The sequence below is a fragment of the Lissotriton vulgaris genome, unplaced genomic scaffold, assembly GCF_964263255.1.
Source record: "Lissotriton vulgaris unplaced genomic scaffold, aLisVul1.2 SCAFFOLD_1449, whole genome shotgun sequence".
Classification (NCBI taxonomy): Eukaryota; Metazoa; Chordata; class Amphibia; order Caudata; family Salamandridae; genus Lissotriton; species Lissotriton vulgaris.
This window is the reverse complement of record NW_028249667.1, coordinates 121,966-140,819: the sequence shown is the minus strand read 5'-3', so window position 1 is coordinate 140,819 and position 18,854 is coordinate 121,966. Positions and strand designations below refer to the sequence as shown.

The 18,854-nt window shown below is 49.6% G+C and overlaps 1 protein-coding gene across 1 annotated transcript in view; it reads left to right on the top strand.

Annotated features, from left to right (window-relative positions):
• The window catches only part of LOC147663501 (uncharacterized), a 43,516-nt gene extending 33,553 nt beyond the window's left edge, over positions 1-9,963 (top strand). The window contains exon 2 of the mRNA XM_086950405.1: positions 9,350-9,963. Coding sequence (XP_086806531.1) covers positions 9,350-9,963 — 614 coding nt within the window. The remainder of the gene's footprint in view (positions 1-9,349) is intronic.
• Positions 9,964-18,854: the final 8,891 nt, after the last annotated feature.

The window sequence follows — 18,854 nt, the reverse complement described above, 5'->3', positions numbered from 1 at the left end:
GCATGGATTGGCACACATTAGTGTGAAAGGGATTTGCAAGTTGTTGGCTCCGGTATGGCAGAATGTGGGAATACCTAGATGTGCAGAGAATCTGGTCAAGAATTGTATGGTGTGTTTGATGCATAATCCTGGCAAGGGAACCCCAACACCAGCTGGTCATTTTGCTCCTCCTATGTATCCGTTTGAGGCTTTGCAGCTAGATTTTATCCATATGGAAAGATGCAACAACTTAAAGTATGTGTTAGTGGTTGTTTGCTCTTTTTCTAGATGGGTAGAAGCTTACCCCCTTAAGGACAACACTGCTTTTTCCACTGCGAAAGCTTTGATAAAAGAGTTTTTCCCTAGATTTGGTTTGCCGAGAATCATTTGGAGTGATAACGGAAGTGAGTTTGTGGGTCATGTGATGAAGAGAGTGTGTGATGGTCTCGGAATTAAGCAGAAATTCCACGCTGCAAATCATCCCCAATCAGCTGGTTTAGTCGAGTGCTATAATGGCACTCTGAAACTTAAGTTGGCCAAAATTCAAAAGAGCACTGGTTTACAATGGCCAGATGCTTTGCCATTAGCACTTTTGTCCACTCGAATGACTGTGCACTCACAAAAGGGTTTGAGTCCGTATGAGGTAGTTTTTGGTCGCCCGGCGAACATTTGGGGCGTACCAAGACCGACAAGGTTTAGTGACCTCGAATACCCTGTTTGCTTGATTACTTGCGTGAATTGACAACTAAAATGAGTGTTTTACGCCAACAGGTATACGGCTCTCTCCCACAAGCTACAGAAGATCCAGGCCACGCGATCGAACCTGGCTTGTGGGTCTTCATTAGGAACTTTCAGCGTACGAAGAATAATCAGCCCCGTTGGACTGGACCCTTCCAGGTCCTATTGTCGACAAGATCTGCGGTGCGAGTACGTGGAAAGCGTCACTGGATACACGGCTCCCACACGAAGAAAGCACCCTTACCTTTGCCGTATGACAAGTGGGTTCAGGATGGTCTGGCAGATTCTGAAACTGAGACAATCCCGAAATTTGTAGCGTTCAGTGATGCTCGTTTGATTGGGACTAACTCAGAACAGTAGAGTGATCGACTTTTGCAAGCATCAATACCTCCTGCAGATCAATTGGACACTACCAAGCCTCATCTTTTGTTTGTTGATCAAGAGTTACCTGGAAGAAATAGATACAATTTGAGATCGAGAACTAAGGACAATAAAAATTAATAAAGTTGATTTTTTTTTACTGTTTGCAGGTTAACTCTCCACCAAGGATCTACGTATTTTTGTTTTTCTGAACCGCCATCCGGTTCTTGCTGCTACGGTCGCGGTTGCTACCAGTCTTGGGAGTGTTAGCCTGAGACACTAGGGGGCATATTACCAACAACTAGCGATAATTTTTGTCTCTAACTTGTTTAGAGACAAAAATTATCGCCGCACATCGGCGATTTTTATCGCAGATAAACCTTGCTATTAACAAGGTTTATCGCAAATGCGATAAAAAACGGCCGAAATGCATGAATATCGCTGAAAAGTCAGCGATATTCATGCATTATCGAGCAAATGCTCTTAGCCATGTTATCCACCTCCCATTGGATAACATGGCTAAGAACTGCTCAGGGCAGGTGTTAGCTTTTGGAGATATTCCCGCTTAGCGCGAATATCTCCAAAAGTTGGTAATAGGAGATAGCGATGTTAGCGACTGTTTTCAGTCTCTAACATCTTGGCACGCCCACTTTGCATCTCATTAGTGATAAATATCACTGACATGCAAAGTGGGGCCCAAGATGGTCGCTATCTCCTACTAGCTGTCGCTAACTGGTGTTAGCGACAGCTTGGTAATAGGGAGATCATTTTATCTCCGCTTTCTTGGCTTTTAAAGCCAAAAAAGCGGAGATAAACCCCCTTGATAATATGCCCCTTGGTCTTGGGTTCTGTTGGTCCGAGGCAGTCTTCCTGGGTGCAGCAGAGGCACTCCCAAGCAGAATCAACCAACCACCGCGGGCAGCAACTTTAGTTTAGGATGGATTTCTTTGAGTTGGAGAGACCTGTGCAGACACTGACTTTTAGAAAACGCATTTGCAAAATAATGTTGAAGAAATGCTTTTTGATATCATGCATATTTTTGCTACTGAGTTTCGTGATTTTCATAGTTGGTTATGTAGCATTTGTTTTTAAAATAACGTCTAATTCCACTGTGCAACCTACACCCTCACCTACTATTTCCTCTCATTCTTTATTTATTTATTTGCTGGTTTTTATAGCGCTATGAATAAACTCCCGGAGGAGTATCTCCGCGCTTATGACAGCCGGCCTATAAAAGCTATAGAGTAGCAGAAATATCTAAAATATATATTTAGGCTAGATCAGAAGAGGAGGAGGTTCACTAAAATGAGCCAAACAGAAATGTTTTCAGATTCTTTCTGAAACAAAGATGATCGGAACATTGTCTCAATGGTAATGGAAGCATATTCCAACAATTGGGGCCCACCACAGACAAGGCCCTGCCACCTAGCCTGGTTTTACTGATTTTAGGTACATTTAATAGTAGCTGTTCACTGAGAGTATGGGCAGGAACATATGGGACAATTTTTTTTGTCAAATATGCAGGTCCTAATTCATGAAAGCTTTTATGAATAGTACAGCAGGTCTTGAACTTTACTCGTAAGCGTATGGGCAGCCAATGAAGTTTACGCAGTAAAGGTTTGGAAGGGGATCTGGGGGGTGCATTGAGCACCAACCTGGCTGCTGTGTTCTGTAATACCTGCAGACGATCTAAAACCTCTTCATTTGCTCCTGCTAACAAACCATTGCAGTAATCTAGTCGGCTGATCACTAGAGCCTGCACTAAAGTTCTTCTATGTGAGTCAGGGAGAAATGGGAAAATCCTGCGGAGGAGACCTATCACGTGGAAACATGATCCTACAGTGACATTAACATGCTGTTTCATGGTCAGCTCCGGTTCCAGACGTACCCCCAAATTCTTAATTATTGATTTGGGCTCAGGAACTGGACCCAAATCTGGAGGCCACCAATCAGGAGACCATTGGATCTTAGCTTTACCGAAGAGCATCACTTCAGTCTTCCCAACATTGCATTGGAGAAAATTGGAAGACATCCATCGTGCTACTGCCTTCATCCCATCAGAGAAAGATTGTATAATCTCAGGGGTCAGATGTTTGAAGGGGAAAAGTAGCTGCGTATCGTCAGCATAGGACACTGGACAAAAGCCAAAGGATCTAGTTATTTCTGCCAAGGGGGCCACATATGTGTTAAAAAGAGTTGGACTTAAACACGATCCTTGCGGGACCCCCTTGGTGATTTTGACCTCTTCAGATCTGAAATCACCCATGGTGACACATTGGGTGCGGTTGGAGAGGAAGCCTTTAACCCAGTCCAATGCCCTCCCGCCGATTCCACTCACAGTCAGTCGTTCGATCAGGATGTTATGGGAAATGGTATCGAACGCTGCCGATAAATCAACCCTTTGCCTGAATATGAGGTAGTCAAATGTAAGGAATTTGCTAATAATTCCTTCATACAGCTTTTGCACCAGCATCAGTTAGTGATCAATACAACGAACTGCTGGATTTGTGGTTTGATGCCTCATACAACCGATAAGGGAATTCCTTATTTGGTCTTGCCTTTTAGTTTGAATGGTTCGATTCAAGCTTATAGAACCATGTTCATATATGCCCACAGTGTTGACCCCTTACGTTCACCGAGAGATAATCCGAAGAATAGTCCTATAGCTAGAGGTATAGTCGACATGATTAAAGGGACTAATGCAGTAGAGACTATTCCAAAAGATGAGAGACAACCATATAGTGGAGAAGAACCGGGGAAGCTGCGCATTGAGCCGGGAAGCAAAGAGGTCCAGAAAGGGAAGACCAAACCTCACGCACACCTGATGAAAGGCCACCGGGGTCAAGGCCAACTCCAGGGAGGCAGGAAAAAAATGAGTGAGGGCATCCGCCACCCCATTGTCCACCCCCAGGACATGTACAGCCACAAGGGACAGAAGATGGCACTCCGCCCAGCAAAACAAGGGGGACACCACCGCGTTCAGGGACCGAGAATGGATACTGCCCTGGTGATTTAAGTAGGCCACCGTCACGAGTTGTCCGACCGAACCAACACATGCTGGCCCATCAGAAGGAGCCGAAACCCCGGAACGTAACTGGATATGGAGTTAGTCTGAGTATTAACCAGCGAGCGAAAAGTCCCCTACCGATCTGGATAGTGCCCCATCAGGGCTACTATTGTTTACATGGCAACGGTAAGAATCCGAAGGCTCAGTTAGGGAAGAGCGTTTGCGCTGAGACTTATGTGTTTCCGTCTCAGTCTTCCCCCGCATTCTTAGCTGCTAAGGGTACTTACTTTGTTTGTTACGACAAAGCGTATACATGGTTGCCCGCCGACTTTTCGGGCACATGTTTTGTTTCCTTTCTGTTACCCCCCCCACTTTTACAGCTGCGGCAGATTACCACAAGACGAGGATTGCTAGAGGTGTCTTTAGCCAAGAAGACACTGCAGGACAAGAATTGGGTGATTTCTTCAAGGGTTTTCTGCCGTTCTGGGGACCTATGGCTAACAGTAGGAACATTCGTCAACTTACGAGAGTGGTTGAGTCCACCATAGTTGAGACCGCCGGTGCCCTTGGTAACTTGACTGCTGAGCTCCAGTCGGATAGACTTATGACACTTCAGAATAGAGTTGCCCTAGACGTTATTCTGGCAGATCGAGCGGGAGTTTGTAGATTGATTCAACCGAGCTGCTGCGTTTTTATTCCTGACAATGCTCCGTCAGTCCTCCAGGCCATTTCCAAATTGCATAAAATCTCCGATTCTGCCCATCTGGACAAAGGGGATTGGTCGTTGATGGGATGGTTATGGGGATTGATATCCACTTGGGGTTGGAAGATTCTGATGGTCATTGGTGTGGTTTTAGCGATTCTGTTAATGTTTTGTCTCTGTGTACAGTGTGCCCCGGCTATTTGTGGCCTTTGTGCTACTTTGTGTGTACGGAAACCTGTCCGGAGAGAAATGCATAGTAATAAGATGATGCTACAACAGCATATCGATGACTTGATGAATATAGATCCGGATTCAGATTAAAATGGGTCTGGGTTTATTGCCTATGATAGGGCAAAAGGAGGGTCTGTGGTTCCGTGGTCCGAATTGGGTTCGATAGTTCCGAAACCCGATTTATAAAGATCGTCGGAAATGGACGATTTTGGTCTCTACAGACCGCAAATGGCGAGTGTAACGTGTCTGAGTGTTTTCGTATGAATCGATATAGGAGAACACTCTGCATTTGAGGATTTAGTTTGAACCCTCGGGTTCCATTTTTGTATGTGGCAGCCATCTTGTATGGTTGCCCTAACATAGGCCCAATGATTGTGGCCGAACGAGTCCTTGACACGTACGCCTTAGGTGACTTCTGGTTGACCTGGCCGAACTGACTCCTCGCCTGGGGCGAATCCCGCTGAGCCAGTTCCTTGTTCAGCAGCTGGCCTGACCAAAATCAAAGAACAGGACGTGCCCTGACTTTATGGCACACCGTTCCCACTACTCTAGCTCCTTTCCATCTGTTTCTGCCTTTCCTTTACGACATGTTCATCGATCTGGGTTGAAGGTTTTATGATGGGTTTGTCCGGCCTGATCGAACAGGAAACTTAGCATATGTGCGATCGTTTTGGTGGGCTGGACAACGGAAAGTGGGATTAACTTTGACTGTCGTGATTCGCTACTTTTTGAAATGCTACTTGTTCATTGGTCAGTTTTGTATGCACCAAATGTAAATTGTGATGTTGCCAGAAGCGTAATTTTCGGCATAAAAGAGTTTTGTTCATTGAGATGGTGCAGTCTCTGTTGAACTACCCGTGTGTACTTCGTAGACCTCTGTCCCTGGTTGCAACCAATAAACTTTGGTCTTTGACGTCATCAAGAAGTATCCCGTGTCTCTATTTGCCAAGACTGGGGAATCCGGGGTCTTTGGGTGTTGCCCTGACACCGCTGGGTTATTGTAGTAGTATCGGTTCCGAGAAAAAACCAGTACCTCAGGAGAAGGGAGTGAAGGTGCCTAGGAACCTACCATATATGGGGCTGGCGATGCCTTTGGGGTCGCATCTCTCGGAGAAGCTCAAGGATCGGATCTGGAAACATGAGTTTGTGGATGTCTTTAAGTTGCTACACAGGGAGGTGCAGGCTAAGGAGGGGTCTAAGGAAGAAGAGTGGGAGCTGACGAGGCGCCCTAGGGTGCCGGTGACAATGGAGAACTGGACGTCGGCGTTCTTGATCTATGCCAGCGTTTATTGCCAGAAGTATTTGGACAGGGCAATCGCGCTTTTCAAATACATGGACATCATTCGCAAGGCCCAGATGCAGTTCGGGGGTTTTGCTTGACTGAGCTATGATGAGGCGTTTCGAGCCAGGGTTAGCGCGAATCCCGAGAAGAGTTGGGGGGAGGTGGATCAGGAGCTCTGGGTTCAGTGGATGGCGTCTTCGCACTCCACTGCGTCCACACACACGGCCAGTGGCCTACCGGTTGTGTATCGGTCTTTTCCGCCGCATCCCGCCCAAGGCGGGGTGGGGGGTGGAACAGTGCCCAGCACCATTGTCTCAGAGCAGCAGTCCAAGCCAGGGGGTTATGCCACGGGGCCTGTTGGAGCTACAATAAAGGGTATTGTTCCCGGTACCCCTGTAAATTCAAACACGAGTGCTCGAAGTGCGGCGGGAAGCATGCCCTTACGCAGTGCCTCACGCTCACCACACCCTCGGAGCAATGGAGGAACGCCAGAGGGCGGGGCCACCCTGGACCGAAGGGCGCCTACACCGGTTAGGGTGGAGGCGATGGCCCCGTGGCTCTCGTGCTACCCGGATCAGGAGGCGGCGGCGCGGCTTTTCTGGGGTTTCACGGAGGGCTTTAGGGTGGGCTACCAGGGTCCCAGGGAGCGACGTTGGGCCGAAAATTTGAGATCTGCCAAAGAATTGCCGTGTGTAGTGTCTGCTAAATTGAAGAAGGAGGTAGAGGAAGGAAGGGTGGCTGGCCTGTTTACTGACTGGCCGTTGCGGGACCTGATCATATCCCCTTTGGGGGTGGTGCCGAAGAAGGAGGAAGGGGAGTTCAGGATGATTCACCATCTGTCATGGCCGGAGGGCCAGTCAGTGAACGACTTTATTGCAGTGGAGGATTCTAGAGTGCTCTACGCGTCGGTGGACGATGCGATCCGTCTGGTGAGGGTGTGTGGGACGGGAGCGGAATTGGCGAAGTGTGACATCAAGTCTGCATTCCGTTTACTGCCTATTCACCCGGCGGATTTTCCGCTCTTGGGCATGCAGTTTGGGGGGGCCATCTACGTGGACAAGGTTTTTCCCATGGGGTGCGCCATCTCCTGCGCTCTGTTCGAGCTGTTCAGCACTTTTCTGCAGTGGGTCATGGTGCATGTTAGTGGGTGTCGTGAAGTCACTCACTACTTGGATGATTTCCTCTTCCTGGGGAGGTCGGATACCGGAGATTGCGGCAGGGCCCTGTCGCGATTCCAGGAGTTGGCCTTTCAGTTTGGGGTGCCTTTGGCGCCCGAGAAGACGGCTGGTCCCAGCTGTTGCCTCACCTTCCTGGGGATCGAACTGGACTCAGTGCAGTGGCTGGCGCGCCTTCCTGCGGCCAAAGTGACGGAGATCCTGGCATGTCTGGAGTGGGCTGTGGGGGAACGGCGGATTTCTTTGGGGGCAGTGCAGAAACTTCTGGGTTTCCTTAACTTTGCGTGTAGGGTAGTGCGGGCAGGGCGGACGTTCTGCAGGCGGCTCGGCATGGCCATGTCGGGGGCAGTGCTTCCACATCACAGGGTCAGGATTTCCATGGGAGTGAGGACGGATTTGAGGACATGGATTACTTTCTTGCAGGACTTCAACGGTGTGTCTTTGGAATTTGACGAGGAGAGGGCGGTCTGGCAATGCCAAATTTACTCAGACGCGGCTGGGTCAGCAGGGTTTGGTGTCTTCTGGGACGGCAGGTGGTGTGCGGAGAGCTGGCTGGCCTCCTGGATCAAACAGGGCAGGAGAATTGCCTTCTTGGAATTCTTCCCTTTGCTGGTGGCACTGGTGGTGTGGGGGGAGGAATTTCGAAACAGGTCTGTGCTCTTCCACGTGGACAATATGACGGTGGTGGAGCTGGTGAATCATCAGAGGGCAAGGGACCTGAGAGTGTTGCGGCTGTCACGGAGGTTCATGTTGGCGTGTCTATGGTTGAATGTGGTGTTTCGGGCTAAGCATGTCCCTGGGGCGAATAATGACATTGCGGATGCTTTGTCTCGTTTGCAGTGGCAGCGGTTTCGACACCTGGCACCGGGAGCGGATACATGCAAGACCGAGCTGCCTGCCGGCATCTGGGCCTTGGGTGAGTGAGGATGATTGGACTGGTGGAGGGTTCGCTGGCTGAGACCACAAGGAGGACTTATCGTTTGGCATGGTCTGAATTTAGTGCTTTTATGGGCTGGACGGTGAATGGCGTTGTGGGTGTGGAGTCGGCTGTGGAACAAGGGCTGAGAGGTTATGTGTTGGATTGCATGGATCGGGGTTTGACCGCGGCTACGATATCTGGTAAATTGGCGGGGATATCTTTCTACTGTGTTTTGTTTCTGGGCTTTGACCCGACCAAGGATGTGATACTGAGCAGAATGTTGCGGGGCTGGGGCAGGGAGCGATGGATTGGGGGGGGGTAGACTGAGGGAGGCGGTGACGTTTGAGTTATTGGTCCGGCTGGTTGGGGTGTTGCCGGAATGTTGTTATGACCTGGTTGAGGTGGGTCTTTTTCGCTTGTGTATGGTGTGGATGTTTTTCGGGGCATTTCGGGTGTCTGAGCTTTTGGGTACGAGGAGAGGGGCTGGCAGGTTCTTTGAGGAGATTCGAGTGGATGGGGGGCGCTTGGGTATTTGGCTGCGGTGCTCCAAGACTGATCAGTTGGGCAGGGGCAAGTGGGTGTGGTTGAATGAGACAGGCGGGGCGGTTTGCCCGGTGTTGGAATGGCGGACTTTCCTGGGGACGGGGAGTGTGCGTTGTAGGGAAATTTTTTGTCATGCATCTGGCGCAAGAGTGACGGTGGGCCAGTTGTTGGCTGTTTTGCGCAAGGCTTTGAGGCGGTTGGGCATGGATGAGGCTGGTTTTGGGACCCACTCTTTCCGGATTGGGGCTGCGACAGCGGCGGCCAGGTTGGGTTGGTCCTGGGATAGGATTAGGAGACTTGGGCGATGGAAGTCGCGCTGTTGTGAGAGGTATGTGAGGAAGTAGGGTGGTCCCAGGCAGGATGCTGGTTGATTCAGACTGTTTTTCTTGTTCTAACATCTTTTTCTTCGTAGGTTACGTGGGAGGACCGGGCGGTAAGACGGTGACTTGGATTGTTGGGCACTCCTTCGTGCATTGGGCATCCAAATATGCGGAGCAGCAGGTTTACGGCCGTAACCTGGGACTGAAAGGACACTTGCACGAGGTACAATGGTGGGGCAAAAGTGGCATGCGATGGGGGGCACTACTGCCCTGGCTCGCGAAGATGATCCCACAGAGGGGATGTCCTGATTTGTTGATCATTCATCTGGGGGAGAATGACCTGGTGCAACTGTCCGGATTGGCACTTTTACAACTCATGCAACGGGACCTGGAGGTTTTGAAAGCGAGGCTTGCAGGGACCTGCATTGCCTGGACTGAGTTGGTCCCCAGGAAAGTGTGGAGAGGGGCTATGAAGCATGGGGCCATCGAGAAAGCACGAAGGAAGCTCAATAGGGCAATGAGACTCTACTGTGGTGACAAAGACATTAAGGTTATTGCACATGGCGGGATACGACTGGAGGAGCCTTTAGTTTTCAGGGACGACGGGGTGCACTTGTCCCAGCTGGGCAATGCGTATTACATGATGGAGATGAGAGATGTGGTGAGCAACTTTTGGAATGAGGCTATCTGGTTTTGCAGGGAGTGAATGCGGGAGTGTGTGTTGCGGACTGGCGGACCTGGAAGGGGGGTGGGGCAGTGAACCGCCCTACAGGGGGTTCACTGGTTGGCAGGATTTGAAGAGACAAGGGGGGTCAAGAGCGGGCACACCCATCGCTTAGGGGGGGGAGTTCGTAGGGCGGATAGAAGCGTGAATGGCAGGACGCAAGGAGTGGGCTGGATGACAAGTGATTGAGGGGCAAGAATAAAGCATGGTTGGAGCTTCTAGGGCTTGGTGATGAAGCGGAACGAGTGAAATGAATGAGAGGGGAGTGTGAGTGGGGGTTTGTTGTTATTATTATGTTTATGTTACTGTTATGTACAGATTACGCAGTTCTGGTCTAATAAAATGGCCTTTTACGCTGACACTGCGTGGTCTGTTTATTGCGCGAGGCTTGGTAGAAACGGCGTAGGTCAACGGTGCATTGTTCCGGGGGCAGGCGTACCCGCAGCGTGCGCTTCAACCCAGAAGGGGGAGCGGCTGCAGGCGGTGCAGGTGGTGGTATGGTCAACAGGATGCGACGTACCAGCCGTACTATGCCCCACAGAGATTCCCTTTAATAGCTGCGGGGAGCGTTTCTCAGCGCACGGGTCAGGAGGGCACAATCATTAGCAGAGTCCGTCTTTACTGGGGAGCCTGCGACACGTAGATCAGTAGGCGGCGGTGCCCCGACCAGACAGGTCCCTCTTCACGGTGCGAGCTACGGCTCGGAACGGGTGCAGTCACGGTGCTTGTACCAGTGTGGGGGCTGATCTTTACTTTGCGGCTGACGACACGATCAGGCCACAGTCACGGTGCTCAGGGGACACAGAAGCACAGATTTGTAGAGAGTGCGGCGAGGGTGCACAACGCTCTCAGCTCTCCTTAACTCAGCGCTGCAGGGATAAGCAGCACACGCCACAGCTTCTTCCTTCAGGGAGGGGGTAGTGCCCACTGTTCCTGGGGTGCAGTTCAGGGGGCAAGTTCACAAGCAAGCCCTTGGAGATCTTTGTAGAAGAATGCACAAGTTGAATAAATAAAGTCTTTCTCAGTCTTTTATCTTCTCTCCTTCTTGCATCAAGGCACCCACCACAGGCCAGTCTCTCAGGATTAGAGACAGTAGTCCTCCATGCAGCTTTCCCAGGTCCTTCTCTTCAGGCAGAGTTTCTTCTTAGCGCAAACAGGATCTGATTTGTTAGGAGCAGGGCTCCTACTTTTATAGGACATTTATTTTGTTCCCGCAGGCCAGGGGGGCCTTTGCCTAATCCAGTCAGTCTCTGAGCACTTTGTTTTCCAGGCTCTGGTTTTTTCTTTCAGTGTGTGGGGCAGGTATATCAGACGCTCCGCAGGAGGTGGAGCCAGCATTGTGATGACAAGTACAGTCAGGAGCACTTTGTTGACAGTCTTCCCTCTTCCTGGGCCAGGTGCAGGGCAGAGTCATGAGTCGCTCCCCAGGGGGCAGAGCCAGCATTGTGGTGGCAGAGCACAGCCCTATTGAGAGTCAAGGGGCACTCCCACCACCCACTCTGGTGTAATCCCTCTATTCACCACCTGTCATCCCCAGCCCTGTCACTCACACAACCCAGACAGCAGATACACATCCTAGGAGAGGCGGGCTGAAATGGTTAGGCAAGCAAATGCTAACTTTCTAAAAGTAGCATTTGCAAACACAGGATATTAAAATAAACTTTACTAAAAGAAGTATTTTATTATTCTGAGTTCAGGCATACTAAACTTGACTTTCTACCATGTTCCCTGAGCCTGCTGGGATTATAAAGTGTAATAATTCCAGCAGCCCATTCTGGCCTATGAGAACAGGTAGCCTTACAATAGTGAAAAAAGAAAATAGCTGTAATTCACTATTAGGACATGTCACACACATCAGGGCTTGTCCTACCTTATGCTTACAATGCACCCTGCCCTTGGGCCTTCCATAGGCGTGACTAATATGAAGTTAAGGGAAGGTTTAGGGACTGGCAAGTAGGTACACTTGCGCAGTCAGCATGACAGTACCAGACTGCACGCAGGTTCTGCAATGGCAGACCCTAGACATATTTTAAAAGGCTGCTTCTGTGGGTGGCGCAACCAGCACTGCAGGCCCACTAGCAGTATTGGTATTTACAAGCCTTGGCACTCCTGGTGCACTTTAATGGGGACTGACAGTAAACCAAATAAGCCAAACATGGAAACCAATCAATGTATACACTTTTCAGTTGGTAGAGCATATGCACTTTAGCACTGGTCAGCAGTGGTAAAGTGCCCAGAGTCATTAAACCAACAAAAACAGGTCAGAGAGAATATTGGAGGAAGGCAAAAAGTTCAGGGATGACCCTGCCAAGAGGGCCAAGTCCAAGACAACCCTCTTCCAGCCAAAACGCAGGGTAGACCAATCACTACTGTGATGGGCTTCCCTGCTTAGGGCGATAGAATATGGACCTGGCCCGCAACAGCAGGGGCACATTCCAGTTCTACGCCAATCTGAACCTATTTCAAATCCTCTGTCCATACTCTCAGGGTCCTCCAAGCCAATCCATGGGACCCCCTTCTCTACACCTGTGGACACCACCTGTGCAGCCTCTAACCTTAATTTGCTCACAGATGTGTCCCAACAGCCAGACAGCAAGTTACAGTGGCCACTGACAGTAGTCAGGGATGAGACCCAGGCCGTATGCCTCTCAGGGCTCTCAAACCTCTGTGGCGTTATAGAGCGGGGGGCAGTAGCCCTATGTGCTTGGAACCCTTTGTCCACTCTCCCTCCTGTCAGGTCAGGTATGATATCCTGGCACTGACCCACCAGCCCCAGGCCTGTACCCGGTGGCTGGACCAAAGACTGGGGTGGGCTCTCCTACACCCTCTCCTCCTCCTTGGGGCTCTGTACCCTCCTACCTGGAGTGGTACCCCCTTCCAGAATTGTCAGGGCACCTGTGGCAGGTGACCTGCACAATTCCCCCACCAGTTCAGGGGTGCTATCCTGCAACTGGGGTGCCAGGTCAGGGGGGACACCCTGCACCTGGCCCTCTAACCTAGGGTCTAAACACTCTAGTTGAACCGGGGTCAGAGGCGAGGACTCCCTCCCTCTGCACCCCCTTCCAGAGTACTGCCCACCCCCAACTGGAGTGGTACGCCTAGAAGCGACATGGGCCAGGACACTGATTACAGTGGTTCTGCTCTCCAGGTCAGACAACCTCTGAACCTGGCTTCCCAACTCAGGGACCCAACCCTGCAGTTGAACACTTGCCTCGTGCACCAGGACTTCGTTGGGAGCACGCATGCCCCCCAAGGGTAACACATACTTCCTGTGTAGTATGACAGTCTGGCGCAGATCTCCCGCCCCCTGTCCATCTGACAGTACGCCGAGATCCCCCTGGACAAAAGTGGTATCACCATGGTCATTTCCTGGGGATGCAGCCCTGCTGGCTGGCCTCTGACCCACTGGTTCTCCCACTGGGGACTCTTTCCCCCTCTCACCCCTCCATCTGGACCTCTGCACCCTCCCAACTGGAGCGGTACTGCCAGACACCAGAACTACTGGAGCTCTGTTTACAGAGTCTCCACGTTCTCTAACCACTGGTAGATCCTCCTCAAATGGCCTACAAGTACAGCCTAGGCCCTCGACCTGATGTTCCCTTAAGAAACCATCCAGGCCCTGAGACTGGGTTTCGGGTACCTTGGGACAGAACCCAAACTCACTCCTTCTCTTCTGAGACAGGACATGAGCCCCTACACCCTTCCCGCTATACTGGGACCTAGCTGAGCTACACTGAATCCCTTCCATCCCACAGGACTGGAAGTTACCTGAGCCACTCTTGTTGGAATCACTCCCCAATGCTTCTTCAGACCCTCTGGAATCCACCAAAGGGTCAGCCTCCAATGTGAGCTCCCTGGAGTCCAACACTATGCAAACAGAAGCAGACCACAGCAGCCTGGCGAGACCTTCTGGGTACCACGTACCTCCATTATGAGACTATGCAAAGAGCAGCAGTCCACAGCAGCCTGGCGAGACCTTCTGGGTACCACTTACCTCCATCATGAGGCTATGCAAATAGCAGCAGTCCACAGCAGCATGGCCAGGCCTTCTGGGTACCACCTACCTCCATCATGAGGCTGTGGAAACCGAAGCAGAACACAGCAGCCTGGTGAGGTTTTCTGGGTACCACGTACCTCAATCATGAGACTCTGGAAACCGAAACAGTCTACAGTAGCGTGGCGAGGCCTCCTGGGTACCACGTACCTCCATCATGAGGCCCTTGAAACAGAAGCAGACAACAGCAGCAGACCACAGCAGCCTGGCGTGGTTTCTGGGTACCACCTACCTCCATCATGAGGCTCTGGAAACAGAAGCAGACAACAGCAGCAGACCACAGCAGCCTGGCAAAGCTTCTGGGTACCACCTACCTCCATCATGAGGCTCTGGAAACAGAAGCAGACCACAGCAGCATGGCAAGGCCCTCTGGGTACCACTAACCTCCATCATGAGACTATGCAAACAGAAGCAGACCACTGCAGCCTGGCGAGACCTTCTGGGTACCAGGTACCTCCATCATGAGGCTATGCAAAGAGCAGCAGTCCACAGCAGCCTGGCGAGGCCTTCTGGGTACCATGTACCTCCATCATGAGGCTCTAGAAACAGAAGCAGACCACAGCAGCCTGGAGAGGTCTTCTGGGTACCACGTACCTCCATCATGAGGCTCTGGAAACAGAAGCAGCCCAGAGCAGCATTGCGAGGCATTCTGGGTACCACATGCCTCCATCATGAGGCGCCGCAAGGCGAACCCCTGTGGACGATCACATGTGAAATAAGAACCTAATTTTCATCATAAAGATAAGAGCTAGTTTTTAGGTCTTGCCTGCGTGGGCTGCGCACATGCGCAGTCTCGCTGGCAACATTTTATGTTTTTTCAGTGACGGGCTTTATGCCCCGCCCCTCTTTCCCATTGGCCAGCGTCACCGTTTATGCTAAACGGTGGCCAGCCATTGGGAAAGAGCATTCTGTGATGTAGACTTTTCTCTTTTTCAGGCGGCCCACTTGGACGGGCTCGTCTGACTTCCTTTTGGCGTAAAAGATTTCTTATCTTTATGGGGCCAACATGGCCACATAAAGATAAGAAACCTTTTACGCCAAAAGGAAGTCAGACGAGCCCGTCCAAGTGGGCCACTCAAAAAGAGAAAAGTCTGTCACAAAGCTTTGGACTCGGTGTAGTTATTGTTTGGTTCTTGGTCTTAGGGTTCCCTGCCCATGTTCGTAAAGCAGACTCTGAGATTCGGCTCAAGTGAAAACATCCAGGACACAGGGGAACCGGGGACATGGACAAGCTTACAATAAGAATGTTCCCCCCAAACACATTTAAATGCGTTTTTTCTCGTACAAGAGTCTAATTTAACAATACTATTCCAGGACCGCGAAAACGGACTAACTGTGCATGAGTTGTTGGGGATAACGGTCTCGGCGAGGGGACACCCCCCATTTTGGGTTTCTTCTCTGCAGCCATGCCCTGCTCCAGCATTATGGCTGCTGTAACTGAACGTGAAGATAATCTGCTCGGCATAGCCTGTTTCCAAAAATAGAGACGCTGTTTGCTGCTCCCCGCAGCCAGTGCTTGTTGCTAGGAGAGGTCAGCCAAGGAGAACAAGGGCTGCGTAACATTGAGCTTGCATTGTGCAGAGCGGAGATTCCATCGCAGGTAGGCTGGGTGAAAAAGGCAGACACACTAATCCCGCAGTTCTACCCGAGAACACCAGAAGAGCTGGAAATACTGGAAGGAGACCCTGGGGGAGAGCGACCGGTGCAGGCTCAGCTCTGGCTCGGACAGGCTCACCTCGGTATGCACAATCCCTGCATCCACATTGGCGAACCCTACTCTCTGCGCATTCCTATCGCTCACTATTTGCATCAGCTCGCTGCCTGCCTACTCTTTTCTTGCTTTCAGTTTCACTTCCTCTGCGTTTTCGACAGGGGTATTCCCGCCACCATTGTTTTGATCTGGTCTCTCATTTCTTCAACCGGTTAGTTCTTGTCTCCCATTATACCGGAATCCCACAGCCTCATCAGAACGCCGCCTTGGCTAAAACGAACTGCAAATGCTGGCATTCAGCTCGGAAAATCTGACTATTACTGTTTTACTGATGTAAAGGTTTTAACCTAATTTTAATTATGGTCTTACAACATGGAGACGTTTGGTATTGTTGTTTTACTGTTGCAATGTTTTTAATTAATCACGCAAAGATATTAATATTATAAATACATTTGCTGCTGAAACAAAAATAGTAAAGCAACAATTCTGCCCCATTAAATATTTAAGTTGCAAGGCCTCACACATAGGAACTACGTCCCAGTTCTCTCACCAGTTCATCACATGGGCAGGTGCATTTATTACAAATCTTTAACTAGACAGACTCTCTGAGGACATGCAAGGATTCATATAACCCATCCTAATCAGGGAAGACCCACTCAAGTTAAAGACTGCAGAGTGTCTCTGTACAGCCCAGTTAGAGACTGATGGACTAGAGAATTACTGACAGTATGAAAGCCATTGTACTCCAGTATGGCCAGTGCCTTCCCAGTGTACCCATAGCTGCTGCTCATTGAGAGAGTGTTGACCATATTGGACTAGAATTGAGGTAAATAAAGGGGCATATTAGTAGGGGACAGTCCCCTTGTGTGGCTTAGAAGTATTGTGGTGTAATGTGTGCCATGGATATAGCTACATACCTGGTGGAAGACCGAGAGAGTGACTAACCTAGTATCTTTCTTAAGCTTTTGAAGATCTACAACTAATTTTACCCACACCAGACACTAGGATTGTTGTTTTTATTATTGTTTTCAAATAATTTAATCCCATCCTACTGAGCCAGTGGCAAATGCAGGTGTGAGACTAATAAAAATACAAGAAGTGCTTTAGAGGACAAACGTGCTTTACAAGCAGAGACGCATTACTGTAGAGGTCTCTTTTACAAGAGAGAGATAAAGCATAGAACAAGCATTTGCAATGCAATAGGCCTCACATTTACGCGAGTTTGACCTATTGGCATTGTAAATGACAGAGACTTTTATTTATGTTTCAATAGCCAAAACATAAATAAAAGGCAATGTCATTTACAATAAAAATAGCTTAAACTCTCGCAAATACGAGATCTATTGCATTGCAAATGCTTGTTTTAGGTCAAGCCTGGGCAGTGCATGCACTGCTGCGAGGCATGCAGTATTGGAGTATGTACTTGAAGCTCCGCCCACTCTCCGCCTATATATGCCATTGGATTGTGTCATTGTCCTTCATGAACGCTGGCTTGTGAGTTGTTATTAGGTTTGTTAGTACCTCTTTGGTACCGCCTTGTCTGCATTTGTAACATCCCATGGCGACTGTTCTGTTGCTACATGGAGTGTCTTATTTAGTCTTTAAGCATTCGTTTCTTTAATGGGTATCTCCTACTGCAGGCATGCTTTCCTCGCCATGAACACTTTCACTTTCAAGCACCCACGAACAATGGCGGCCGCTTCTTTGAAGTGAAATAGTTCTCGTATTTACAAGAATTTGAGCTATTGCCATTGTGAATGAGTAAGGCAGATGGTCTAACTTTTCCGCTAGAAGGGGCACTGTCAGTTTGGCGGACACAGAATACCCTGCCGACCAAACTCAAAGTGAGCGCCTACATTCTAAAAGGCACTCTCCTGGGGGTAAACCCCTATCAGTTGTTGTCGAGAACTTTAAAATCATTCCACAAACATGAACATTCAACAGAGTGCAGAGCATTTCTCTGCCCTAACCCCTCACGCCTCCAGCCCTAACTCTTCATATACACTCAAAGTATTCTCAGTTAATTGACATCTGTTCATCAATCCAATGCATAATAAATAAATAAATAAATAACTAAATAGGTGCCAGTGACCAACGTCATATCACTGCTTACCAATATTGCCGTGGGCGGTGGTTGTTGGGTGTTGTGGTTCAATGGCCCTGCCTTGCTACTCATCTCAGTTTCTGTTTGATGGCCGTGAGCGCACACGACTGGGCTCACAGTCAGGCCACCATGGCCACCTATTGAAGGGAAGAGCTGACAGTGTACTGAGCACATGCACAGCCTGCCCTGCTCAGCTAAGCCAGCCTTGCTTTCGGCCACCAGAAGTCGGCAAGCAGGGGTAAAGGGCAGCCTGCTGATACCGTCCAACACACTTTAATGATTAGGAACCAAACCAGGACAATGTGGAAACAACTGAAAAGAGTCCCACTCCCCAAAAACTGGGGCTGCTGAGGCCCACTGACAACAATTGGCACAAATAGTGCTGTGGAGACTGCCTCACATGTGAAGCTCACCAGGACTAATTCTGGGTATAGCGCCTAGAAAGATCTGTGGGCTCTGATACAATAAATAATCTAGCCCTTCTCCTCGCATTTGACATCCGTGATTAGGGTGCTCTGGACACTGGCGCCATTTCACCTACTGCACTAATAATAGCTAAGTCACTCTCTTAATGGTGCTTATTCCAAAGGTGATCCCCTGCTGTCTCACTCCTCCTCGAGGCGCTACATGAACAAGCTGACCCTTTACATTGTGTTCTCTGAGATCACTACAGTTGTCTTCCATGTTGCCCAGAGAGACGGATTGTAGTGGAAAAAGGATCGCAGCCAGTAGTCACTACTGCAGAAAAGAGAAATGGCGGACACCACAGCAATACACATTTTATATATACTAGTAAAACCATTACAAGCAAAAACGTGCTTCCTGTTTCCATGTGCCGCAAATAAAACGCTTCCGTGATGAAAAACATATGTCAACGTGAACAAACATTTGTAATGCAATAGTTCTCGCATTTACGAGAGTTTGAGCTATTGGGATTGTAAATGACGATGCCTTTTATTTATGTGTTGTTTTAAAAAAAGATAAATATAAAGTATCCTCATTTA